This window comes from Carassius carassius, chromosome 50 (genome assembly GCF_963082965.1).
Source record: "Carassius carassius chromosome 50, fCarCar2.1, whole genome shotgun sequence".
Classification (NCBI taxonomy): Eukaryota; Metazoa; Chordata; class Actinopteri; order Cypriniformes; family Cyprinidae; genus Carassius; species Carassius carassius.
This window is the reverse complement of record NC_081804.1, coordinates 18,908,151-18,934,923: the sequence shown is the minus strand read 5'-3', so window position 1 is coordinate 18,934,923 and position 26,773 is coordinate 18,908,151. Positions and strand designations below refer to the sequence as shown.

The following is a 26,773-nucleotide window of genomic DNA, read 5'->3' as shown; positions in this document are numbered from 1 at the left end:
GGTTTCTATTTTACTGTACATTTATATTCATCTGAATGCCGCTCTATTAGAATCAGAGCTAACGTTAGATTATAGGTACTTTGTAAGTTTATTTGTGTAGTGTTACCACTAATATCGTTTAAGGTATTTCCCTAACAGAGGATTTATGGGTGGGTGGATGAACTTTGTTTCCCTTTCTTAATAACGTACTTTCTCTACATTTTATTATTATGCTCATAATTCGCTCTGCTCGCGTCCAGTTAAGACACAGCACAAATCATAATACCTTTATCAAATCAGTTGGTCTTTTTTTTTTTTTAATAAATACAAATCGCTCTTCTCGAGAAAGTGGGTGGCTCTGAAAAGAGCCTTTGTAAGTGGTCTACTGTTGTTTATTTGGTCTTTGCGGGCTTCTCGGTCTTCTTGGGCAGCAGCACGGCCTGGATGTTGGGCAGCACGCCGCCCTGAGCGATGGTCACTCCGCCCAAGAGTTTGTTGAGCTCCTCGTCGTTGCGCACCGCCAGCTGCAGATGACGGGGGATGATACGGGTCTTCTTGTTGTCCCGAGCGGCGTTTCCAGCCAGCTCCAGGATCTCAGCAGTCAGGTACTCGAGCACAGCGGCCAGATACACCGGAGCACCGGCACCGACGCGCTCGGCGTAGTTCCCTTTGCGGAGGAGTCTGTGAACACGACCGACGGGGAACTGAAGTCCTGCTCTGGAGGAGCGGGTTTTAGCCTTGGCTCTGGCCTTACCACCGGTTTTGCCTCTTCCACTCATTCTGGAGATTTTGAATCGGCTCCGTCTGCAGATTACCGCAGAAATGATAGTGATGCAGTCGGACAATCAGATTTTAAGAGCGCGTGCTCCTCCACTATTGGTTAGAGTCGATCACAGCTGAACACCAATCACTGCACCGCCCTCAAGATCCAAACCCCTCCCCTTTCTACCTGCTGACTCGGAACTTAAAAGCTGTGTGCAAATTGAAATATGATCTTTATCATAACTCTTTACATAAAACGATTCTTAATAATATACTTAATATTATAACATCAATAATTCATGCAAACTGCATTCACAAGAACCACCTTGAAAACATATATTGTTCAGATCATATCACTATTTTTTGTGACTTAAATTCAGCCTAGATCAATGGACTATAACGTTTTGTCAATACAACACACTTGTAAATGTTAATTGACCACAGTTTTTTGCCTTGCCCATTTGGATATTCAATTCTTCTTTTTTTTTTGTAAATGTGACCACTTCTGTTTTTTTAAATATACGTAGATTCACATGATTAGACAATTTACCAAACAATCCAGATCAAATTAACACTTCATGGTTTTGCAATATTTATTGGAAATTACACAATCTAATTAGTAAAATTTGTCAAATCTGACCATCAGAATGAAGATGCCACAGTCAGGCCCGTAAGGTTATGGGGGAAGTCCCTATTTCAAGAGAAAATAAAACATGAACAGTTCCAAATAAACGATTGCACACTGTGCACACCACACCTCATTCCTGCCCCCTAAAACTGGCAGTCTGGGCAATGCTCAGGAAATTCAGGGTCTGTATAAAACCCTTGCAGGTCTCCACGTCTTCCATTTCCACAGTACCCAGTCTTTGAAAAAACATCTGTAATTTCTGCATTGTACAATTTTAAAAGGGACACACATGTCTCTTACAGCCTGGGGCAGTTTTTTGACATTCACCACACCTAAAGCACGAACAGATGTACAATATGATTAGAATGAGCATGTTTATATTTAACTATATTAGAGTACAAGTGTTGATTCAAGGCCAATACAGAAATGAAAAATTGATTAAAAACTTACTCTCAAGCCAAGCATAATGGGCCCGTTGTCTAAATTCTAGACTGCTCACCACATCCCTCAAGGCTGTACATGTTAATGACAGGGTAAGGGAGGCGGCATCTCCGTCTGAGAGAATCACCTCTACACTTTTTGGCATCTGAAGGCCAAATCAAATTTAGAAATGAACAATCCATACATGTACACAATTATTCATTCATTCAAATTTTTAAGGTTACCTGTAAAAGCAGGGAAGTGCCTGGATCCTTGTTGAAGAGATTAAATTACATATTGCTTTTCTGTATTGGTGGTAGCTCCATCCCTTTACGCATTTTAACCATTTTGCATTGTCATATCCTCATCAAAAATATACCTGGAGTTGTTTTATTATGTGTTAGTAATCCTTTGTCGAACTCTTCTGCAATCAAAACACTGAGCCATAGCAAATTTCACAAGGAGATTTCAAATAATGTTTTCACCATGGCAGTCCATAGAGCTCCTAAAGTAGTTTAACATCCCGAACAATGCTCAAGGAATCTTTCAGAACATCTTTTCACGAAGAAGAAGGATAAAAAAGAATAAAATTGCAGTACATTTTATTTTATTATTTACTGGGAAACAGCTTTATAGCTTTTGCTGTGAAATTGTAAACAATCCTTCGAATAAAGTGCCAATGGCATGAAACCTGAATGGAACTCGCATTTTAAAATAAAATCCATCAGAAGGTTGTCCAGAAAAAAAAAATGGACACACACAAAAAACCTGCTGTGTGAAAAAGAGCAGTGAATACTTAGAAAAAAAGTGCATTTCAAATATCTTTAAACATTTACCTCTCTCATTCAGTCATAATTAGGCTGCACAACTGAATTATGAACTGGTAAACGACAAACTGATCACAGAACATGTTTGTAAAGCTTTAAATGTTAACTGTTAAAAAGCAATGTTATCAGCTTTTACGACTAAACATTTGCAAACAACATTGTACTGGAGAATCTGCACAAATAAAAGTCTTAGGGGCCGTTCACATATTGCGCCTAAAAAAGCGTGGAAAACGCTAGGCGCGCCGCTTTCTCCTTCTTTCCAAAACACTCGGGCAGAAGCGCCCCTGAGGCGTCTGCCTTTGCTAAGCAACCATGACGTGCTCTCTCCAAGAGGCAGAAATTTCAGCAAAGGATAAATGGATTTGCAGCTCTTAAAATCGCACCCGCGGTGCGCTTGCGGCTCTCTGAAAAGTTTAGATGTTTTTAACTCGGTGCGGACGCGCCTGGAAAAACGGGCGCGTCGCTTCCATTATGAGCGCGCATACAGCGCCTACATTGGAAATAACAAACTTGAGAGCGCAAAAGACGCGATATGTGAATGACCCCTTAAACATTTCAGTAGTGCAGAGTTTACAGGTTACTCTTCTTTTTTTGGAAGGCTCAAAGTAAAGTACTCCCACATCCTGCTGAATGCTGCAGAGACGCTGTTCGGGAAGCACGTGACATAAAACGAGGCCAGCTATTGGCTATTCGCTACTTCTCCTGCTGTACTGGCTGAGTAAAACCTCCGGTGGCTCATTACTGCCACACTTTGGTCACCGCAGATTTGAAATATGCACGAAATGAGTTGCTTACAGCAAAGAAAAGTTATTTAGCAACTAATCGATGACTAAATTAGTTGACAACTATTTTAATAATCGATTTTAATCGATTTTAATCGATTAAATCGATTAGTTGTTTCAGCTCTAAAGTATAGTGACACATATGAAATACCGGTAGTACCTTATAATTCATAAGAGTTTACAAAAATCCAATTAATAACGTTCCAAAAAAAAAAGGAATTGAACAATGTAGGTGAAAAGTTTTCTGTGGTAGATGGACTGTAAAAAATAGTGTGGTAACAAAAACAAAAAAAAACTTATATAAATGTTAACATTCTCCTATACAAAATATGTTAAATTGTAAATGGACTGCATTTAGGCTATATAGCGCTTTCAACAGACCCATGGCCACCAAAGCGCTTTAAACATCATCATAAACATATTAAACATCAGGCATTTACACGTGCATAGGGAAAAGTACTACTTCTACAAAAAACATAGCTAGCTAGCAAACTCTCGTGTGCATAGACAACGTAGCATTTTAGACTATTCTCTACCAAGACTGTTCTATGAGATCTCGTTAACTGGGTACAATCTTCACACATCCAAGTGAAAAAAACGTATTTACAATATTAAATCATACCACTCAAAGAACGATTTAATTGGAAAATCTATTGTAGCAACCTAACGTTAGCTCTAGAATTGAGGCACACCAGAGTTCACTAATACCTTTAAAAAACACGACACAGTACCTTGAAAACAAGACGATTTTTTTAACTAGCTAGTTTGTGCATTTCTTCTTCTTCTTCTTCTTCTTCTTCTTCTTCTTCTTCTATTTTTCCTGGCGGTTGACAACTTGTTGTTGTATTACCGCCACCTCTGGACTGGAGTATACCCACAACTTATATTATCTCTATACTTTTAAATTCTTTTTAAAAGCCCTGTATTCTTTAAAAAAGAAAACAAAATTTGACACATCTTATCAGAACTTCTATGTAAAATATTTCTATAATTAAATATAATTTCATTGGCTTCTACTTGCTCAATAAACCTTTCCCTCTCATTCTTATATTTCTGACAATAAAACAATACATGCTCTACAGTTTCTGAGTTATTTCCAAGACAATACTCGCAGATACCATCACCATGCTTTTTCATTAAAAATAATGTACTGTTAAGTCTGGTGTGCCCAATCCTCAACCTGGACAACACCACTTCTTCATGTCTAGTTCTACCTGACCCTGCATTCTTATTTAGGCCTACTTTAGACTGTAAGTTAAAAAGATGTCTCCCACTTGATTCATTTTCCCAACAGCGCTGCCATATTTCAACAGTTCTTGTTTTAATAATACTTTTAACTTCTGCTTTACTATGTTTTATGTCAACATCAATGATATCTTTATCTGCTGCTCTTTTGGCCCATACATCAGCCAGCAGTGTTGGGGAGTAACTAGTTACATGTAACGGCGTTACGTAATTTAATTACAAAATAAATGTAACAGTAATCAGTTACAGTTACTAAGAAAAAATGAGTAATTAAATTACAGTTACTTATGAAAATTGTAACGATTACAAAGAGGATTACATTTGAATATTTACACACATCCACATAGGCTACATCTTATTTCTTTCCCAAATTGCACTAAGACATATGGCCCATAATCTCCGAGACGCGGAAAACACATTCGAATCCAGTCATAAAAATGGAATTCAGCCTATAACGCGGACGCAATATGCAACATTTTGGACGAATAAATCAAAAGTAGGTCAGTACACTTGAATCAAAACCCGATATGGACTGATGTCTGTGAATATTAAGCCGCAAAAAGACTGAATATGAATCCTGCACGTTCTGCGTGTCTGTGGAAATCAGGCGCTGACTGGACATCGGGAGAACCGGGACTATTCCCGGTGGCCTGGCAGACGATTTGGCCTTCTACTTTAATATTGTTATTGTATAATTGCAGGCCGAATATACTAAAGCGATTATTTCCGAATCCGCCATTCGATAATTAAATTTCTAATAAATCATGAATCGGTTAGTCGTGACTGGCAATGGTTGGGCTCGCGCGCCCTCCGCGCCTCCGCCGAACGGTTTGGATCAGACTCAGAGTAATCAATGCGAGAGATAAAGACCGGAGTGAACTGTGTAAGGGCACAGCTGGAGCAGAGAAGCGACACTTCTGTTCAGGGTTTCAGGTGCAGGTCAGTTTCATCTGTAAATATGCTAATGTAGTTTTGTCTTTGTTTACTTAGTCAAGCAGCAGCAGCACATTGCTCGCAATCACTCAAAATACTGTATAAACGACGTCATTATTATCTATTGTAATGTTACAGTAGTAAGTTAGCAGACAAATCATCATATTTTATCATAGGTTTAGGGGGAGCTAGTGGATACAAGAACACAACCCTTAGGAAAATTAATATAGCCTATGGTATGGCACTAACCGTGGTTTAATTATGGAATTTGTAGTAAAAATAAATACAAGTGGTAATTCATTTGCCAAAAAAACAAAATTGCACTTACAAAACATGGTAAAAGTCAAATAAAAATCTTCAGTATTAAAGTCATGAGGGAGATGGGTGGATAATGGAAGTGAAGGTGCAGTTCAGGAGAGAACTCTTAATTACGTTGCATGTCCCCAACCTAAGGATTCAAATCTTTTTCATGTCAGATCCATACACAAAATAGTGTTGTCCATGTTTCAGAATGGGTTGTGGGTGTATGAGTGTGAGATTTCCCAGCCTATTTTTTTTCCCAGTCCGCCCCTCATGGAAATTAATCTCTAGAACAGTCACTTCATGAGCATTTTTTACTTATTTTGAGAAACTATCATCATATCATATACAAAGAGACAGCAGTGTTTCAGAAAGACACCAATGTTTCAGGAGTTTAGTACACAAAATAGGACACATGCTTATTAGATAACCGTATTTGAGTTGATGTATATGCTTTTATTAAACCATTGTTAGATGCAGTTAGATGCCTGTAGTTATGCAAAGATTTGGTTTCAAAAACAGTATCTATAAACTATTTCTTTTGATTTTAAATCTGCTTTGAACTGCAGATCAATCTCTAAGTAAAAGGCAGTACTAAAGTCTGATTGTGTGGTGGATGTGTTCAAATGTGATCATCTTAATTTAAGTGATGAAGGATGGTGAAAGTCTGACAGTATTGAGCACTACTGTAAGGTTAAACCTGCATGGTGTAAAATGGTTGAAGATGATTAACAGTTGCAAATTAACATTCATTAGAAATTTATAAAAGTAATCAAAATGTACTCAAAAGTAATTAGTTACATTACTTTATTAAAGTAATTAAAAAAGTTACACTACTATTACATTTTAAATAGGGTAACTTGTAATCTGTAACCTATTACATTTCCAAAGTAACCTTCCCAACACTGTCAGCCAGCTCATTCCCCTCCACCCCTATGTGTGCTGGAACCCATAAGAAGGAAAACATTTTACCCGCCTTTTGCAACCCACTCGCTAACTGCAATACTTCAAGCAGAATGTCTTTCCTGGCCCCTGAATGGGAATTCTTGATACTTAAAATAGCAGAACTGGAATCAGAAGCTATGACAGATTGTCTATTCCCCCCATTACTTTCTACCCATAACAGGGCAAACCATATAGCTACAAGCTCTGCCGTATATACTGCCAAATCATCACTTAGCCTATTTCCTACAGCCAAACCCAGCTCAGGCACCACATGAGCCACTCCCACTCTTTTATCTGATCTTTTAGATGCATCTGTAAAAATAATCCTGTCATTTCTGTAGTTTTCTGTTATATATCTATTAACTATCCCCTTATCTACTCCACCTACCTGCTTTTCCTCCAGCAGCCCTAAGTCCACTTTTAATTCCTCAAAAGTCCACAGGGGAACTGTAGAGTATGGTACTGTCATACAGATATTAAGAGCACCTAAACCCATACACTCAACTTTTTGTTCAATACCCCACCCAAAGCTTTTTACTTTTTTATTTAATCGCTCTTGACAATTTCTTAGGGTTATGTGAGCAATATGATCCTCTCTATGACCTTTAAGATTAGCCCAGTACACTAGGGCCAGTTGATCTCTTCTTAAATTCAAGGGCACCTCCACTTGGATGGCTGCCACCAGAGAGGACTTGACTGCTCCACTGCAAATTCTCAAGGCTTGGTTTTGCATTACATCCAGTTTATGTAACAATGACTTGGAGGCTGATCCATATGCTATACTCCCATAATCGAATACTGACCTCATTAAACCTGTGTAAATTGTTCTCAAAGCTGCACCAGACGCACCCCACTCAACCCCACACAAGCACCTCATTACATTTAGAATTCTCTTACATTTATCAACAATCTTCTGGATATGGAAGGCCCATGTCAACTTCTTGTCAAACCATACCCCCAAGTACTTAAAAAGCTCTACTCTATCCAGCTCTTTTCCTGACAAGCTAATCTTAAATTCCGGTCTTATACTCCCCCTAGAAAAGAACATAACTTTTGTTTTCTCTGCTGATATCCTAAATCCCCATTGAACTGCCCATTTCTGAACTTCATTTACTGCTCTCTGAATTTCCTTTACTATGAATTCCACATTCCTCCCTTTCTTCCACATGGCACCATCATCAGCAAACAAAGCTACTCCATCCGGCCCCTTCACATTTTTGAATATCTGATCTATTATTATATCAAACAATATAGGGCTTACAATACTCCCCTGCGGAGTACCATTCTCAACTATATATTCATTACTTAATTCTCCGTTTATTTTAACCCTTAGACTTCTTTCAGCCAAAAAAGCTTTTATCCACTGGAGCATTCTACCACCAATCCCCATCTGCTGCAACCTGATCAACAATTCGTTCGTCCACAACATGTCGTACACTTTTTCAATATCGAAGAATACTACCACCACCGCTTCTCTATTTACTTGAGCTCTTCTTATACCATCTTCCAAACATACTATTGGATCCATTGTACCTCTACCTCTTCTAAAACCACTCTGGTAACTCTGCAATAACCCCTTTGACTCAACCCAGTAATTTAACCTATCGTTTACCATTTTCTCCATAGTCTTACCCACCTGCGAAGTTAAAGCTATAGGCCTGTAACTACTTGGATTATGAGGATCTTTACCAGGTTTCCTAATTGGCACAATTATAGACTCTTTCCACTCCTTAGGTATCCTTCCCTCCAACCATATCTTGTTAAATAACAGCAACAGCTTATCTTTCCCTATTCCACTCAAATTATCCAACATGTCATAACATATTGAGTCTCTCCCTGGTGCAGATTTTCTTAATTTTCTCAGGGCAATATTTAGTTCTAGTCTAGTAAAAAAATTCATTAATTCTACCTTCTTCCTCATTCACAATCCCATCCACTTTCGAATATCTTAACAATGTCTCTCTCCTTCCTTCCTTTTCCTCCAAACTGAGGTTATCTGAACTATGAACCCTAGCTAATGTTTTAGCAATCACTTCCGCTTTATCTTTACTCGTCACCACTATATCCTCTCCATCTATAAGCATAGGGTACCCATTACTTCTATCTATTGCTTTCATTTTTTTAATCATACCCCAAATCCTCTCTATAGGAGTAGTGCGACCCACAGCGTTACAAAATCTCCACCAGTATTCCTTTTTTGCTCTCTTAACAGTTCTTCTCACCAAAGCTTGAGTTCTCTTATACTCAATCAAGCATTGAAAATTATGTGACTTCTTCAATTTCCTAAAAGTTCTATTCCTTTCTTTTACTTCCTCCTGACACTCTTTTGACCACCATGGTACTATCCTATTTAAAGGCCTGGACTCTGCCTTTGGAATAGTTGCCCCGGCTGCATCCACTATACTTGCCCCACACTAATTGCCCCACATAGCTCTTCAACACTCATACTTCCTTCAATAGTTGACATCCACTCATCACTGACTTCTCTAAACTTCTCCCAATCAGCTTTTTCTAGTATCCATCTCCCACCTCTCTTTTTCCAATTCCACCCCTACCTTCACTCTGATGGGGTAATGGTCACTCCCAATTGTCGTCTCCTTTAGTACTTCCCACCCACACTTATCAGCTATATTCCTAGAGACTATTGTCAAATCAATAGCTGACTCTGTTCCTCTAGACATGTCTAGCCTAGTTGTAGAACCATCATTAATACAAACTAAACCCTCCTCCTCAATAAACTCTTCTACAACAATCCCATTACTATCATCCCTATCACCCCACAGTGTACTATGTGCATTAAAATCCCCACACCATATTACCTTTCCAGTCAAATCTTTCCATATTCCTTCAAGCTGTCTCCTTTCCAATTGTCTACTTGGATTATATAAATTAATAATCAAGATTTTACCAGTATTCGACCATACTTCAACTATAATATACTCCAAATCCTCTCCTTTCCTTACTTCTCTAAACTGGAGACCCCTCTGAATGAATGTAACTACCCCACCTCCTTTACCCGTGTCTCTGTCCCTTCTTACTGATATATACCCCTTTATCCCAAAGTCTAGCCTTGGGATCAGCCATGATTCTTGTATACATAATACATTTGGTTTCACCTCAAGATCTTCTACATACTTTTTGAACTCTTGCCCATTAGAAATCAAACTCCTTGCATTCCAGTGGATTATACTAAATACCATTAAGACTATCCTTAGCATGACTGACTTTGAGATGACTCCTCATCATCATTAGCTTCAGAATCCTTAAGACAATCTACCACAAACCCCCATTCCAACCTTTGCACATCCAAGAACTTTTTAGCTGATTTAACAATGATCCTGATCCTATCTGTTCTACTACTTGTTTGAGCAGCTCCATTAACCACATCTGCCATGAAAAGCACAAAGTCCAATTTCTTTACTATCAGTGTGTCTCCTTGAATTTTTTTACATGCTATACACTCTCCTTCCATTTTGTTATTAACCTTCTTTGCCTCTGGAACTAGTTTAGGGACTTGCTTTACTGCCTCCGCATAGGACATTCCTTGTTCTGCTTTCATCCTCTGAATTTCTCTCATCCGTTTATACACCTCACATCCTCCATACGCTGCACTATGGTCGCCACCACAATTGCAACATTTTTGAGTTGCCCCTTCCTCGCATTCACCATACTTATGTTCTCCTCCACACTTACTACACCTAATCTTCCCTTTGCATACAGCAGCCACATGCCCATACCTTTGGCAATTAAAACATCTCAATGGAGGTGGGATGTATACCCTAACATTATAGCTCATAAACCCAATATACACCTTATCTGGGAGTTGTTTTTCATCAAATGTTAGCAATATTGACAGACTCTCACTCAACACACCATCCTTTTTCATTTTCAACTGTTTCGCTTCTTTTACTTTCACATTTTTTATGTTTCCCAACAACTCATCAATTCAATCTTTAACTGGGATCCCAGTATTAACTCCTCTAATCAGCTCCCTCTCACTGGCCATTCATCTTTCTTATTTTAACTGCTTTCTTCTGCTGGTCCTCATCAGTACATTCTACCAACAGTGATCCATTTCTCAATTTTTTCACATTCAATACTTCCCCTATCTCCTTATGTACACATTTCGTTAACTGTATAGGACTCCAATCAGAAAAAGAACCTCCCTCCTTTATAAAGGATATAAATACCTTATATACCACCTTCCTTTCAGAGATATCCATATCCTCATCATCTTGTTTACTAACTTTCTTTTTCTTGCGTTTTGGCCTACCTTCCTCTTCATACCCACACTCAGATTCATCCATCCCCCACTGCTTACTCCGTCACTTCCTACAAACAACTCCAGTCCAGTTGGCGGCAACCGCTTGCTGAATGTATCGACACTCTCCCTCCAACAGTAGAAACTGCTCCCTCTCTGGGTCTGTAAAACTGAGCTTGGCGGTGTCCACGCCACGAGAAATCCAAATTCAGCAGTTTGTGCATTTGAATTCTGACATGACCTATAAATCATCGACAGTTTATTATTTTTTCTTACCGCTGACATCTTCATGGCGCGTCAAAATTGAAAAGTGAATGACGATACGGAAATGACATCAATTTGAAAAGTGAATGACGATACGGAAATGACGTCTGCTGTCCGTCCACTGGTGTCCAGCCACTGCAAGTATTCATGAAGTGAGTCTGCGGGGCTGCAGCAGAAATGGCAAATTAATTGGAATGAGTGTAAAATGGGAAGGCATTTATATAATATACACAAAACCGTAAGACAAAGTAATATGACACTAAATTTAAGTAGAGAGGATCAGGTTATTTTATCAAGACTAAGGGTGGGACATACTAAACTCAATTTTACACTATATTATAAGGAAAAATGTTATGGGATTATGCGAATTATGCCAAGTAAAGGAAACAGTTGAACATGTGCTGTTTTTCTGCCCCAAGTATGATCTGGAAAGGAATGAGTTAATAAGAGAGCTACAGGGAATAGGTTGCAAAGTATTTACAATCATAATTCATAAAGTAAACCTTTTAGTACATTAAAATATGAAGTTTTTGTCTTAAAGGCAGGGTAGGTAATACATGTATAAATAACTTTCTTCCAAATTTGTTTAAACTTTCTATATATATCAATGCATAATTAAAATGTAAGTACTCTGATAAAAAGAGTATAAAAATCGAGTGACTCTAGACCGTTTATTCTGTATTAAACACAGCTCATTATTTCCATTTCGGGACGAAACATAGGATTGGCTTAGGCAACTGTCACTCTCTCGCAACCATGGCAACCACCCTTTTGCCACACATGACCTGCCCACTTGCGCGTGCACGTTTGATTTGAGGAATTCAACAGGCATGGATCCTAGGAATACTACCAAAACAATGGCAGAGAAACAGCAAGCAAATTTCACAGTACCAGCCTACGCAGTTAGTGAAGGCAAACCAGGCATAAAAGGAAGACAGTAACAGTACAAGAAAAGGCAATGAACAAAAAGTCTTTGGATAAACAAAGAAATAAAACGCGAGTTTATATCTGCGTGGCTTTCCAGCGATGGCGAGAACTGAGGGAACTCAAGGGGCTGAAAAGTGACTCCTTGATGGCTTTATTTCTGCTGGACAGGTAAATCTTTCTTTTTGTATTTTGATCATACATATTTTTTTCATGAAGCATGTGTCATTAGCAGACGTAGCTGCGTAATATAGCTAACATAACATTACTTAGCGAGCCGTAGTAGAGGCTTTGGAAGGAGCCCAGAAGGGAGACTGCAGTCAAGCCAGCCACCAAGTAGAAAAGCACGGTCAATCTAGCCGCCACGTTATTTCTAGGGTTGCGTATGAACTGTATTACGGTAATACCGTCAGAGAACTGATCTGAATGCAGTGCTCTTCCAGCGAACGCTTCTTTTTTTTCACCCAATACACAGTCCTTTACTGTCTGATGCTGAATACCAAAATAAAAACCCTCTAATACTCATATTACAAAATAAGAACAATAATATATGCTTACATTCGAAAAGCTATAAAAATAAAAGTTCTAGAATGCACAGACTGGTTCCACATCAGACAGGAAGTACAGTGTCAGCTGCATGCTGCTGCATCTACTTTCAAAAATCTATAAAAATAAAAGTTATAGATTGCACAGACCACTTTCACCTCAGATTGAGAGTACACCTTACCACAATGTCAGCTGCATCGTTTCAGAACAGTCTGATGTGTAATTACAGAACAAGAGCCCCCCAAATATCATAAATGAGATGCTGCATCTCTACATTTAAAAATCTATAAAAATAAAAGTTATAGATTGCACAGGCCACTTTCACCGCAGATTGAGAGTACCCCTTGCCACAATGTCAGCTGCGTCGTTTCAGGACTGTCTGATGTGTAATTACAGAATAAGAGCCCCCCCAAATATCATAAATGAGATGCTGCATCTCTACATTCAAAAATCTATAAAAATAAAAGTTATAGATTGCACAGGCCACTTTCATCTCCGATTGAGAGTACACCTTGCCACAATGTCAGCTGCATCGTTTCAGAACAGTCTAAAGCGTAATTACAAAATAGGAGCCTCCCAAATCTCAAAAATAAGCTGCTGCATCTCTACTTTCAAAAATGTATATAAAAAAAAGTTATAGATTGCGCAGGCCACTTTCACCTCATATTGACAGTACACCTTGCCACAATCTCAGCTGCATCGTATCGGGACAGTCTGATGTGGAATTACAAAATAAGAGCCTCCCAAATATCATAAATAAGCTGCTGCACCTACTTTCAAAAATCTGTAAAAATAAAAGTTATAGATTGCACAGACCACTTTCACCTCAGATTGAGAGTACACCTTACCACAATGTCAGCTGCATCGTTTCAGGACTTTCTGATGTGTAATTACAGAATAAGAGCCCCCCAAATATCATAAATGAGATGCTGCATCTCTACATTCAAAAATCTATAAAAATAAAATTTATAGATTGCACAGGCCACTTTCACCTCAGATTGAGAGTACACCTTGCCACAATGTCAGCTGCATCGTTTCAGGACTGTATGATGTGTAATTACAGAATAAGAGCCCCCCAAATATCATAAATGAGATGCTGCATCTCTACATTCAAAAATCTATAAAAATAAAATTTATAGATTGCACAGGCCACTTTCACCGCAGATTGAGAGTACACCTTGCCACAATGTCAGCTGCGTCGTTTCAGGACAGTCTGATGTGTAATTACAGAATAAGAGCCCCCCAAATATCATAAATGAGATGCTGCATCTCTACTTTCAAAAATGTATATTAAAAAAAGTTATAGATTGCGCATGCCACTTTCACTTCGGATTGAGAGTACACCTTGCCACAGTGTCAGCTGTGTCGTTTCAGGACTGTTTAATGTGGAATTACAAAAAAGAGCCCCCTAACATTTATATACAGGTGCATCTCAATCAATTGATGTGTGAAAGTTTATCTTTTTTAGTAATTCAACTCAAATTGTGAAACTCAGGTATTAAATGAATTCAATGCACACAGAATGATGTAGTTTACATCTTGTCTTCTTTTAATTGTGATGATTTTAATTGTGATGAACAAAAACACACTGTGACGAGTGGGGCAGGGCCAAAGCCATGAGATCGAAGCCGGTGAAGTTAATGAGAATGAGAACACCTGCACCACTTACCGGTCTCGAGTCCCACGGAAGAGCTCCGGACGGATAATTGGAGGAGTACAACATTGAAGGACGAGAGAGGTCCAGGCCTGGGTTTTATTTTGTGTTTTGTTTGTGCGAGACAGTCGTTCGTGAGGGCGGTGGGCTGGAGTGAGTTGCCGGGCGGATGGACGAGCTTGCTGCTGGCCGCCTGGGATGTGGAGTGAAGGCTGCTGTCCGTGGCCTGTGCAATCTATAACTTTTTTAAATATACATTTTTGAAAGTAGAGATGCAGCAGCTTATTTATGAGATTTGGGAGGCTCTTATTTTGTAATTCCATATCAGACTGTCCTGAAACGATGCAGCTGAGATTGTGGCAAGGTGTACTGTCAATATGAGGTGAAAGTGGCCTGTGCAATTTATAACTTTTTTTAATATACATTTTTGAAAGCAGGTGCAGCATCATATTTTTGAGATTTGGGAGGCTCCTATTTTGTAATTCCGCATCAGACTGTTCTGAAACGATGCAGCTAACATTGTGGCAAGGTGTACTCTCAATCTGAGGTGAAAGTTGTCTGTGCAATCTATAACTTTTATTTTTATAGATTTTTGAATGTAGAGATGCAGCATCTCATTTATGATATTTGGGGGGCTCTTATTCTGTAATTACACATCAGATAGTGCTGAAACGACGCAGCTGAAATTGTGGTAAGGTGTATTCTCAAACTGAGGTAAAAGTGGTCTGTGCAATTTATAACTTTTATTTTTATAGATTTTTGAAAGTAGAGATGCAGCAGCTTGTTTATGAGATTTGGGAGGGTCTTATTTTGTAATTCCAAATCAGACTGTCCTGAAACGATGCAGCTGACATTGTGGCAAGGTGTACTCTCAATCTGAGGTGAAAGTGGTCTGTGCAATCTATAACTTTTATTTTTATAGATTTTTGAAAGTAGAGATGCAGCAGCTTGTTTATGAGATTTGGGAGGCTCTTATTTTGCAATTCCACATCAGACTGTCCTGAAACGATGCAGCTGAGATTGTGGCAAGGTGTACTGTCAATATGAGGTGAAAGTGGCCTGTGCAATCTATAACTTTTTTTAATATACATTTTTGAAAGCAGAGATGCAGCATCTTATTTTTGAGATTTGGGAGGCTTCTATTTTGTAATTCCACTTTAGACTGTTCTGAAACGATGCAGCTGACATTGTGGCAAGGTGTACTCTCAATCTGAGGTGAAAGTGGTCTGTGCAATCAATAACATTTTTTTTTTTTAGATTTTTTAAAGTAGAGATGCAGCAGCTTGTTTATGAGATTTGGAAGGCTCTTATTTTGTAATTACACATCAGACAGTCCTGAAACGATGCAGCTGACATTGTGGTAAGGTGTACTCTCAATCTGAGGTGAAAGTGGTCTGTGCAATCTATAACTTTTATTTTTATAGATTTTTGAATGTAGATGCAGCATCTCATTTATGATATTTGGGGGGGGGGGGGGGGGGCTCTTATTCTGTAATTACACATCAGATAGTCCTGAAACGACGCAGCTGACATTGTGGTAAGGTGTACTCTCAATCTGAGGTGAAAGTGGTCTGTGCAATCTATAATTTTTATTTTTATAGATTTTTGAAAGTAGAGATGCAGCAGCTTGTTTATGAGATTTGGGAGGCTCTTATTTTGCAATTCCACATCAGACTGTCCTGAAACGATGCAGCTGAGATTGTGGCAAGGTGTACTGTCAATATGAGGTGAAAGTGGCCTGTGCAATCTATAACTTTTTTAATATACATTTTTGAAAGCAGAGATGCAGCATCTTATTTTTGAGATTTGGGAGGCTCCTATTTTGTAATTCCGCTTTAGACTGTTCTGAAACGATGCAGCTGACATTGTGGCAAGGTGTACTCTCAATCTGAGGTGAAAGTCGTCTGTGCAATCAATAACTTTTATTTTTATAGATTTTTGAATGTAGAGATGCAGCATCTCATTTATGATATTTGGGGGGCTCTTATTCTGTATTTACACATCAGATAGTCCTGAAACGACGCAGCTGACATTGTGGTAAGGTGTACTCTCAATCTGAGGTGAAAGTGGTCTGTGCAATCTATAACTTTTATTTTTATAGATTTTTGAAAGTAGAGATGCAGCAGCTTGTTTATGAGATTTGGGAGGCTCTTATTTTGTAATTCCACATCAGACTGTCCTGAAACGATGCAGCTGACATTGTGGCAAGGTGTACTCTCAATCTGAGGTGAAAGTGGTTTGTGCAATCTATAACTTTTTTTAATATACATTTTTGAAAGCAGAGATGCAGCATCTTATTTTTGAGATTTGGGAGGCTCCTATTTTGTAATTCCGCTTTAGACTGTTCTGAAACGATGCAGCTGACATTGTGGCAAGGTGTACTCTCAATCTGAGGTGAAAGTCGTCTGTGCAATCAATAACTTTTATTTTTATAGATTTTTGAATGTAGAGATGCAGCATCTCATTTATGATATTTGGGGGGCTCTTATTCTGTAATTACACATCAGATAGTCCTGAAACGACGCAGCTGACATTGTGGTAATGTGTACTCTCAATCTGAGGTGAAAGTGGTCTGTGCAATCTATAACTTTTATTTTTATAGATTTTTGAATGTAGAGATGCAGCAGCTTGTTTATGAGATTTGGGAGGCTCTTATTTTGTAATTCCACATCAGACTGTCCTGAAACGATGCAGCTGACATTGTGGCAAGGTGTACTCTCAATCTGAGGTGAAAGTGGTTTGTGCAATCTATAACTTTTTTTAATATACATTTTTGAAAGCAGAGATGCAGCATCTTATTTTTGAGATTTGGGAGGCTCCTATTTTGTAATTCCGCTTTAGACTGTTCTGAAACGATGCAGCTGACATTGTGGCAAGGTGTACTCTCAATCTGAGGTGAAAGTCGTCTGTGCAATCAATAACTTTTATTTTTATAGATTTTTGAATGTAGAGATGCAGCATCTCATTTATGATATTTGGGGGGCTCTTATTCTGTAATTACACATCAGATAGTCCTGAAACGACGCAGCTGACATTGTGGTAATGTGTACTCTCAATCTGAGGTGAAAGTGGTCTGTGCAATCTATAACTTTTATTTTTATAGATTTTTGAATGTAGAGATGCAGCAGCTTGTTTATGAGATTTGGGAGGCTCTTATTTTGTAATTCCACATCAGACTGTCCTGAAACGATGCAGCTGACATTGTGGCAAGGTGTACTCTCAATCTGAGGTGAAAGTGGTTTGTGCAATCTATAACTTTTTTTAATATACATTTTTGAAAGCAGAGATGCAGCATCTTATTTTTGAGATTTGGGAGGCTCCTATTTTGTAATTCCGCTTTAGACTGTTCTGAAACGATGCAGCTGACATTGTGGCAAGGTGTACTCTCAATCTGAGGTGAAAGTCGTCTGTGCAATCAATAACTTTTATTTTTATAGATTTTTAAAAGGAGAGATGCAGCATCTCATTTATGATATTTGGGGGGAGGGGGGGCTCTTATTCTGTAATTACACATCAGACAGTCCTGAAACGATGCAGCTGACATTGTGGCAAGGTGTACTCTCAATCTGAGTTGAAAGTGGTCTGTGCAAACTTTAACTTTTATTTTTATAGATTTTTGAAAGTAGAGATGCAGCAGCTTGTTTATGAGATTTGGGAGGCTCTTATTTTGTAATTCCAAATCAGACTGTCCTGAAACGATGCAGCTGACATTGTGGCAAGGTGTACTCTCAATCTGAGGTGAAAGTGGTCTGTGCAATCTATAACTTTTATTTTTATAGATTTTTGAAAGTAGATATGCAGCAGCATGCAGCTGACACTGTACTTTCTGTCTGAGGTGGAACCAGTCTGTGCATTGTAGAACATTTATTTTTATAGCTTTTCGAATGGAGAGATACAGCAAGCATATATTATTGTTCTTATTTTGTAATATGAGTATTAGAGGGTTTTTATTTTGGTATTCAGCATCAGACAGTAACGGACTGTGTGTTGGGGGAAAAACGTAGCGTTCGCTGGAAGAGCACTGCATTCAGATCAGTTCTCTGACGTAATACGCAGTTTATACGCGACTCTAGAAATAACGTGGCGTCTAGATTGACCGTGCTTTTCTACTTGGCGGCTGGCTTGACCGCAGTGAAGGGAGGGGGTGGAGTGAATGGAAATAATGAGCTGTCTTTAAAACAGTCGTGAAAGGTCTACAGTCACTCGATTTTTATACTTTCTTTTTCAGAGTACTTACATTTTAATTATGTATTGATATATAAATAAAGTTTAGACAAATTTGGAAAAAACGTTTTTTATACATTTTTTTACCTACCCTGCCTTTAATATCGAGTTTAAGTTTATTAACTAATTCGTGATCTCTCCAATAATTAAATTAATAATTAAATTATGGGCACAATAGTATGTCAAAACGATAAGTGTTTTTTTTCTCCGAAATCGTCATCACACAACATATTAAGCGGGAAAATCAGAGACGCGTGTGTGGGGGAGGGTTCTGGAAGCATTCAAATTTAGAAGCCTGTGATTGGCGGATGTGTCTGTACAGCAGCCCATTTCTAACCAATGAAATATGTTTTCTTCATTTGTTGTACAAGAAGATCCAATCAGGGAATGTCAACACATCCTTATAAATTAGCATGAGCTTTCAATAAATACCCAGTTCTCTGCAGTAAAGGGAACTATTGTGTTTTGATCTAAACTCGCATCATGCCTGAACCAGCGAAGTCTGCTCCCAAAAAGGGCTCCAAGAAAGCGGTCACTAAGACCGCGGCCAAAGGAGGAAAGAAGCGCAGAAAGTCCAGGAAGGAGAGCTACGCCATCTACGTGTACAAAGTGCTGAAGCAGGTTCATCCTGACACCGGGATCTCTTCGAAGGCGATGGGGATCATGAACTCTTTCGTCAACGACATCTTCGAGCGCATCGCCGGTGAGTCGTCTCGTCTCGCTCACTACAACAAACGCTCCACCATCACCTCGAGAGAGATCCAGACCGCCGTGCGTCTGCTGCTGCCCGGAGAGCTGGCCAAACACGCCGTGTCTGAGGGCACCAAGGCCGTCACCAAGTACACCAGCTCCAAGTGAAGTGTGACCTGACTCGGACAACCCCAACGGCTCTTTTAAGAGCCACCCATCCTTTCAGTTAAAGAGCTTTATGTACAGTTGTTTGTGGTGGCTTAGGTTAATTAACCCAGAACTACACTTAATTTCTTAACTCTTCAGGAAAAAAACTGTTCAAGACATGCTACAAGGATTTAAGTAACGTTAATGTCCAATGCTCTCTTGGCAGGTCTTCCAGCCAGTTCTATCAAACCTTTACAATTGATCCAGAGCGCGGCAGCAAGATTAATTTTTAATGAGCCAAAAAAGTATACACGTGACACCTCTGTGTATCAATATGCACTGGCTTCCAATAGTTGCTCGCATAAAATTCAAGGCATTGATGTTTGCCTACAAAACAACCACTGGCTCTGCACTCATTTACCTAAATTTATTATTTCAGACTTATGTGCCTCTACAAGCTTACGTTCTGTAAATAAACGTCGCTTGATTGTGCCATCCCAAAGAAGCACAAAGTCAATTTTACATACTTAAATTAAATGTTCCCTCCTGGTGGAATGACCTGCCCAACTCCATCCGAGCAGCTGAGTCCTTAGCCATCTTCAAGAAACGGCTTAAAACACATCTATTCCATCTTTATTTGTCCCCCTAACTTTAGCACTCACTATTCTAATTCTATTCTTTAAAAAAATCGAAATACCTTTCTAATCTTTTTGTATTCTATTTTCTTTTCATTTATTATACTATATATATATATATATACACACACAAATACCTCTAACACTAGCTTGCTCTATTGTTCTATTCTATCTGTTTTCTTTTTATTCATTATATTATTTAAAAGCCCTTGCTACGTATACTGTGTTAACCTAACTGAGACTTGTTATATCACTTATATATCATTGCTCTTTTTGTTGTTTTGATTGCTTCCATTGTCCTCATTTGTAAGTCGCTTTGGATAAAAACATCTGCTAAATGGCTAAATGTAAATGGTTTTTGTATGATTTGTAGTGTGAGTACTAGAAGACATGTTAGGGAAGTAACATGTAATTTATATTTTGTTAAAAATGAACGAAACACTCGAAAACAGCTTTGGTCATATTGCTGAGCGAGACTCAAAGTTCCGAGTCGGCAAAATGAAGATGAAACTGGTAGAAAGATGAGGGGTTTGGATCTTGAGTGCGACGCAGTGATTGGTGTTCAGCTGTGATCGACTCTAACCAATAGTGGAGGAGCACGCGCTCTTAAAAGCTGATTGTCCGACTGTATCACTATCATTTCTGCGTTAATCTGAAGACGGAGCTGATTCAAAATCTCTAGAATGAGCGGAAGAGGCAAAACCGGTGGTAAGGCCAGAGCCAAGGCTAAGACCCGCTCCTCCAGGGCAGGACTTCAGTTCCCCGTCGGTCGTGTTCACAGACTCCTCCGCAAAGGGAACTACGCCGAGCGCGTCGGTGCCGGTGCTCCGGTGTATCTGGCCGCTGTGCTCGAGTACCTGACTGCTGAGATCCTGGAGCTGGCTGGAAACGCCGCTCGGGACAACAAGAAGACCCGTATCATCCCCCGTCATCTGCAGCTGGCGGTGCGCAACGACGAGGAGCTCAACAAACTCTTGGGCGGAGTGACCATCGCTCAGGGCGGCGTGCTGCCCAACATCCAGGCCGTGCTGCTGCCCAAGAAGACCGAGAAGCCCGCAAAGACCAAATAAACAACAATACACCACTCACAAAGGCTCTTTTCAGAGCCACCGACTTTCTCGAGAAGAGCGATTTGTATTTATAAAATAAAAAACACCAACTGATCTGATAACGGTATTATAATTTGCGCTGTGTCTTCACTGGACGCGAGCAGAGCGAATTATGAGCATAATAATAAAATGTAGAGAAAGTACGTTATTAAGGAAGAGAAACAAAGTTCATCCACCCACCCATAAATCCTCTGTTAGGGAAATACTTTAAACGGTATTAGTGGTCACACTACACAAATACACTTACAAAGTACCTATAATCTAACGTTAGCTCTGATTCTAATAGAGCGGCATTCAGATGAATATAAATGTACAGTAAAATAGAAACCGCATTTTCAGAAATTCAGATTCTAATATTGGGACACTGAACGGACAGCATTTGAGCGGGAAAGACTGCCTCAACTTGTTCGAATTCGAAAACAGGAAACGCACTCTCATTGGCTGCCTCACACTGTCACGTAACCACATTAACCAATCAAATGCCTCTGCTGAAGCTCCGCCTAATATCTCAGGACAGTTTAAAAAGTTGCTGTAGACCAGAACAGTCATTCCGTTCTAGAAAGCTAGACAGAGATCTAAGTACAATGGCAAGAACCAAACAAACCGCTCGTAAGTCCACCGGAGGTAAAGCCCCGAGGAAGCAGCTCGCCACCAAAGCCGCCCGTAAGAGCGCTCCGGCCACCGGCGGCGTCAAGAAGCCTCACCGCTACAGGCCCGGCACCGTGGCTCTGCGAGAGATCCGTCGCTACCAGAAGTCCACCGAGCTGCTGATCCGCAAGCTGCCCTTCCAGCGTCTGGTGCGAGAGATCGCTCAGGACTTCAAGACAGACCTGCGCTTCCAGAGCTCCGCCGTCATGGCCCTGCAGGAGGCCAGCGAGGCTTATCTGGTCGGTCTGTTCGAGGACACCAACCTGTGCGCCATCCACGCCAAGAGAGTCACCATCATGCCCAAAGACATCCAGCTGGCCCGCCGCATCCGTGGAGAGCGCGCCTAAACACACGACTGATTCACCGTCAACACCAAAGGCTCTTTTCAGAGCCACCACAATTTATCTAACAGTGAAATTTCCTTGTTTCTGTTGTTGTGCTCTTTTTAAGATACACTCAAAAAATCTATTTCCAACACATGACTCGAATATGCAAGAATAAATATCACAGTGTTAAGTTTGAATATAACTTCCTATTTCTTTTAGATAATTTAACGGAGCGTCGTTAATGTTTAATAACATTGTAACATTGCTTTCACCTCCAGTATTTTAACGTCTTACATTTGTCATTCATTGTTTGATGCACTGAAGTCAGAGTATGGAGGACGTTAAACAGTTTCATTAATTCCACACTGCCTAAAATCTACTTGGACAATTCTTGATTTTATTTAGATTTCCATTTAATGTTTGATTGCCAGTTCAGATTCTAGTTATTAATGATTCTTGTCTTCTCAAACCAATCTCATTATTTTGTTTACCTTCCATTGGTATTTTATATATTGTCTCCAACTGTCTGGTTTGTGTCAGCCAGTAAATGGAGAATAAAATAAGACTGCACCGGACTGAGAACAGCTGAAAGATGGTGTGTCTTCAGCACTTGTAGCTCCAGAGAGAAGAGACGACAGCTAACACCATCACAGACCCTCTGGAGTCATCATGGGGGTAATGGGCATTTTTGGGTGAACTATACTCTAAAGTACTACAATATAATTCCACGTTTAATGAATTTTTTTTTTAATTTCTTAGTAACCATTTTACACACACTCAATCTGTATTTTTTTTTTTTGCAGAAATGTTTTAACTAGAAGCTTTTAATATTATTATTTATTTATACATTTTTTACTTTTGCATCCTATTGATTTTCCTTACAATAGTTAATTTAATGTTTATCAAATTGTTTAAAACCGAGCGAGAGACAAACAGACGCCCAGGATAGCTGATGAAATGAACATCAGGAATGTCACTTCTGGCACGCAGACACTACATCTCTCATCTGAAAAAGAAATCAAATCTGATTATTCTCATAGACATACAGTTACTGCATATGCATTTATATTCAGCTGCATATCCAAAAAAATTAAATATATTTAACCATTATAGTGGCAGAGTCATGCAATTTTTTTTTTGATATAAGCTACAACCCTGATATTATGACATTTGATGAGTTGATATTATCACCTTGCCTAATTATGATGCACGTCTGTTCATTCATAATGAAACATTTCAAGTTATGATGGTTTCTTTGTCATAACTTGAAGTATATATTTTATATATATATATATATATATATATATATATATATATATATATATATATATATAAAATCTATTACTTTTCTCGATTTTCATCAACCTAAGAGATTTAAGGAATGCATCAATTTAATTTAAGAAATGTGAAAAAGAAGGCTGGGAATTAGAGCATTTATACCATGTGATTTTTCTACATTCTCCACACAAACTGTAATGTTTGTAATTATTATTATATTTTTATTTATTCTTTTTTTTGCTGTAATTTTCCTCATGCTAGCTTGATCAAGCGAGCTCTTTAATGGATTTTAATATTGCTTTTATAATAATTAGATGTTTATAGATTTAAGTCATGTTATTTATGTATTACATTCTATATAATTAAAATGAATGTAAACGTTTTGTCAAGGTAACGTTATCAATTGTAAATTGAATATTAATGAAAAGTACAGACTTTTGTGGAGTCAGCAGTTTGCTTGACAGAAAATAGGTATCTAATCCTAAAGTATCTATTTTGCTTTTTAAAAACCATTATTTTCCGTTGTTAGTGGAGTGTTATTTTGGTATTTCAGTCACTAAGGAGTTTAATCACTCGAGTTTAAATTGATTAACGGTAAGTCGTGTTCTCTCCAATAATTTATTAAATCATGTGCACAATAGAATGTCAAAATTATAAGTTTTTATTTGTTGTATTTCGAAATCGTCATCACAAAACGTATTGAGCGGGAAAATCAGAGACGCGTGTGTGGGGGAGGGTACGGGAAGCATTCAAATTTAGAAGCCTGTGATTGGCGGATGTGTCTGTACAGCAGCCCATTTCTAACCAATGAAATATGTTTTCTTCATCCGTTGTGCAAGAAGATCCAATCAGGGAATGTCAACCCAGCCTTATAAATTAGCATGAGCTTTCAATAAATAACCAGTACGCTATCACGGAAATACCATTGCGTTTTGTTCTACACTTATATCATGCCTGAACCAGCGAAGTCTGCTCCCAAGAAGGGTTCCAAGAAAGCGGTCACTAAGACCGCGGCTAAAGGAGGAAAGAAGCGCAGAAAGTCCAGGAAGGAGAGCTACGCCATCTACGTGTACAAAGTGCTGAAGCAGGTTCATCCTGACACCGGGATCTCTTCGAAGGCGATGGGGATCATGAACTCTTTCGTCAACGACATCTTCGAGCGCATCGCCGGTGAGTCGTCTCGTCTCGCTCACTACAACAAACGCTCCACCATCACCTCGAGAGAGATCCAGACCGCCGTGCGTCTGCTGCTGCCCGGAGAGCTGGCCAAACACGCCGTGTCTGAGGGCACCAAGGCCGTCACCAAGTACACCAGCTCCAAGTGAAGCGTGACCTGACTCCGACAACCCCAACGGCTCTTTTAAGAGCCACCCATCCTTTCAGTTAAAGAGCTTTATGTACAGTTGTGGTCTGTGAGTGGGTTAACATAAGGTCAACAAACCCAGAACTCTATTTAATTTCTTTCTCAAATCCTGATGAAAGAACGGGTTCAGAGTAAGACATTCTACGCGGATTTAAGCAACGAAGCAAGGACATTAAAATCCACTGGTGTGGTTATTTCTTAAATAGGTTGGTTTTGTAAGTCTTCATCACTAAAGAAACTTCTAAATTTACTTATCTTGAATATCACCGATCTAACAATTAAAAGTGGGTTAAAATCTCCCGATTTTAATAAAATAAATAGTTTGAATAGTCTCGGGCCATTGGTGCAATGGTCTTAATCTTAAAGAAGTAGACTAAATGATAGTACAGATCCTAAGAGATATTTGGCTTACTGTAATGAGTGCCCTTTTCCAGGGTCCTCCATGTAAATTACCTCCTGTTCCCTTTGAGCTGTAAACTACCCCAGTCTGGGACCTGGCTTAATGCAGATTCCACTTGTTAGTACATTACTCCATTTGGGGGATGTTTTATCTTGGTTTTGTATTTAAAGGATCAGGGCCTTCAGAAGCAAGAATGAGGCCCTAGCATGAAGTTTGTCCCCTCACTTCATACTGTGTAGTTTTCTAAAAGCCAGGTATGCATCTTACTCTTAAATTCATCTTTGATAATTTGATAACCCTGAAATATTTACCTGACTGTTAATAATTGTTCATTTGATTTTATTCTGTTTTCCTCTGTAATTATTGACTCTAGTAGATTACACTGTATCCTTGTTACCACATTTCCTGTGTCAGGTTAATAACGGACTAAAATTCAGTTGAGATTGAGCATAGGGCACACCAACAGTATCTTTTTAATAGTAAAACAACACTTTCCCAACAATGATGCTTTAAGCAGTGTATTAGTTGTTAGTGTGCTAAACTTTCAGTGAAAAGTCTGAAAAAATAGGGCACAATCTACTATGTTCATATGAAAGAATTTTCCGTTGATTTTTTTTTTCCTGCATTTTAAATTATGCATTGTTCTGTCGGGTTACATGGTGATAATAAACTGGAAAATTACCAGTATCTTTTCCATTTTTCTTACAGAGTACCAATTGATCAACAATCAAAAGTGAAAGCAACATGACATACAGCCTGTTAGAGTATGTTAACCCATACAAGAGTTATTTTCTGTGTAACTAAGTTATTTCTGGGTGCTGTTTTGTACAGTGTTTTAGCGAAAGGGCTGTTTCAGGGAATATTGTCTTGATCAACGTTTTAAATGCTCAAAAATAAGTCAAACATGTCTTGCTCTAAGTGTAATAAGAGATTCAGAGGTCCTGTCTTCAAAGGTCTTTGTGTGTGTGAGAGAGGATCGCCTTACTAACTGGTATATTAAACTACAAATGAATAAAACTATATAAATGCTTGAATCAGATCATTCTGATCAAACTGCTCAGATGATCAACTGCTGCCATCTGGAGGCCAGACGCCAGGAAAGCCTAATTTGAACATGTTTATTTAATTTTGGTTAAATTGGTGGTTATTTTACACAGCTACATTATTTAATATATCTTTAGTTTCAATGTTTAAGTGGAGACCGGGGCTGCTGTAGCAATCTTCGGGTGCACAAAATTATGTTTGATGCAAAGGTGAAGGCCACGATGGATTGTTTATTTGTTTTAAGTAATGGAGTAATCACAAAAATGTGAGATATATTGTATCAAATACAGCATTGAAGACTCAAATGAATGTACAAATAAATCTCAACATATGAATACTGATGAATGAAATATAACTGAGAAACTATGAACATTATGGAGAATCTACAAATCTAGAGTAAGAGAGACAACCTGCATTGAGTAAATGCATTAACTAATTC

At 38.8% G+C, this 26,773-nt stretch overlaps 5 protein-coding genes across 5 annotated transcripts; 4 read left to right on the top strand and 1 right to left on the bottom strand.

Moving 5' to 3' along the window:
• Positions 1-26: 26 nt before the first annotated feature.
• On the bottom strand, positions 27-789 carry LOC132133813 (histone H2A). Its single transcript, XM_059546807.1, has one exon. It carries the CDS (start codon positions 756-758, stop codon positions 372-374), a length of 387 nt encoding a protein of 128 aa, XP_059402790.1. The 5' UTR covers positions 759-789; the 3' UTR covers positions 27-371.
• Positions 790-18,991: 18,202 nt separating this feature from the next.
• Positions 18,992-19,598, top strand: LOC132133814 (histone H2B). The gene has a single exon (XM_059546809.1). The coding sequence runs from the start codon at positions 19,178-19,180 to the stop codon at positions 19,550-19,552; it is 375 nt and encodes a 124-aa protein (XP_059402792.1). The 5' UTR covers positions 18,992-19,177; the 3' UTR covers positions 19,553-19,598.
• A 1,215-nt stretch (positions 19,599-20,813) lies between these two features.
• On the top strand, positions 20,814-21,342 carry LOC132133811 (histone H2A). Its single transcript, XM_059546805.1, has one exon. The coding sequence runs from the start codon at positions 20,850-20,852 to the stop codon at positions 21,234-21,236; it is 387 nt and encodes a 128-aa protein (XP_059402788.1). The 5' UTR covers positions 20,814-20,849; the 3' UTR covers positions 21,237-21,342.
• Positions 21,343-21,801: 459 nt separating this feature from the next.
• Positions 21,802-22,338, top strand: LOC132133808 (histone H3). Its single transcript, XM_059546803.1, has one exon. It carries the CDS (start codon positions 21,860-21,862, stop codon positions 22,268-22,270), a length of 411 nt encoding a protein of 136 aa, XP_059402786.1. The 5' UTR covers positions 21,802-21,859; the 3' UTR covers positions 22,271-22,338.
• A 1,886-nt stretch (positions 22,339-24,224) lies between these two features.
• Positions 24,225-25,011, top strand: LOC132133137 (histone H2B). Its single transcript, XM_059545869.1, has one exon. It carries the CDS (start codon positions 24,478-24,480, stop codon positions 24,850-24,852), a length of 375 nt encoding a protein of 124 aa, XP_059401852.1. The 5' UTR covers positions 24,225-24,477; the 3' UTR covers positions 24,853-25,011.
• The last annotated feature ends 1,762 nt before the right edge of the window (positions 25,012-26,773 follow it).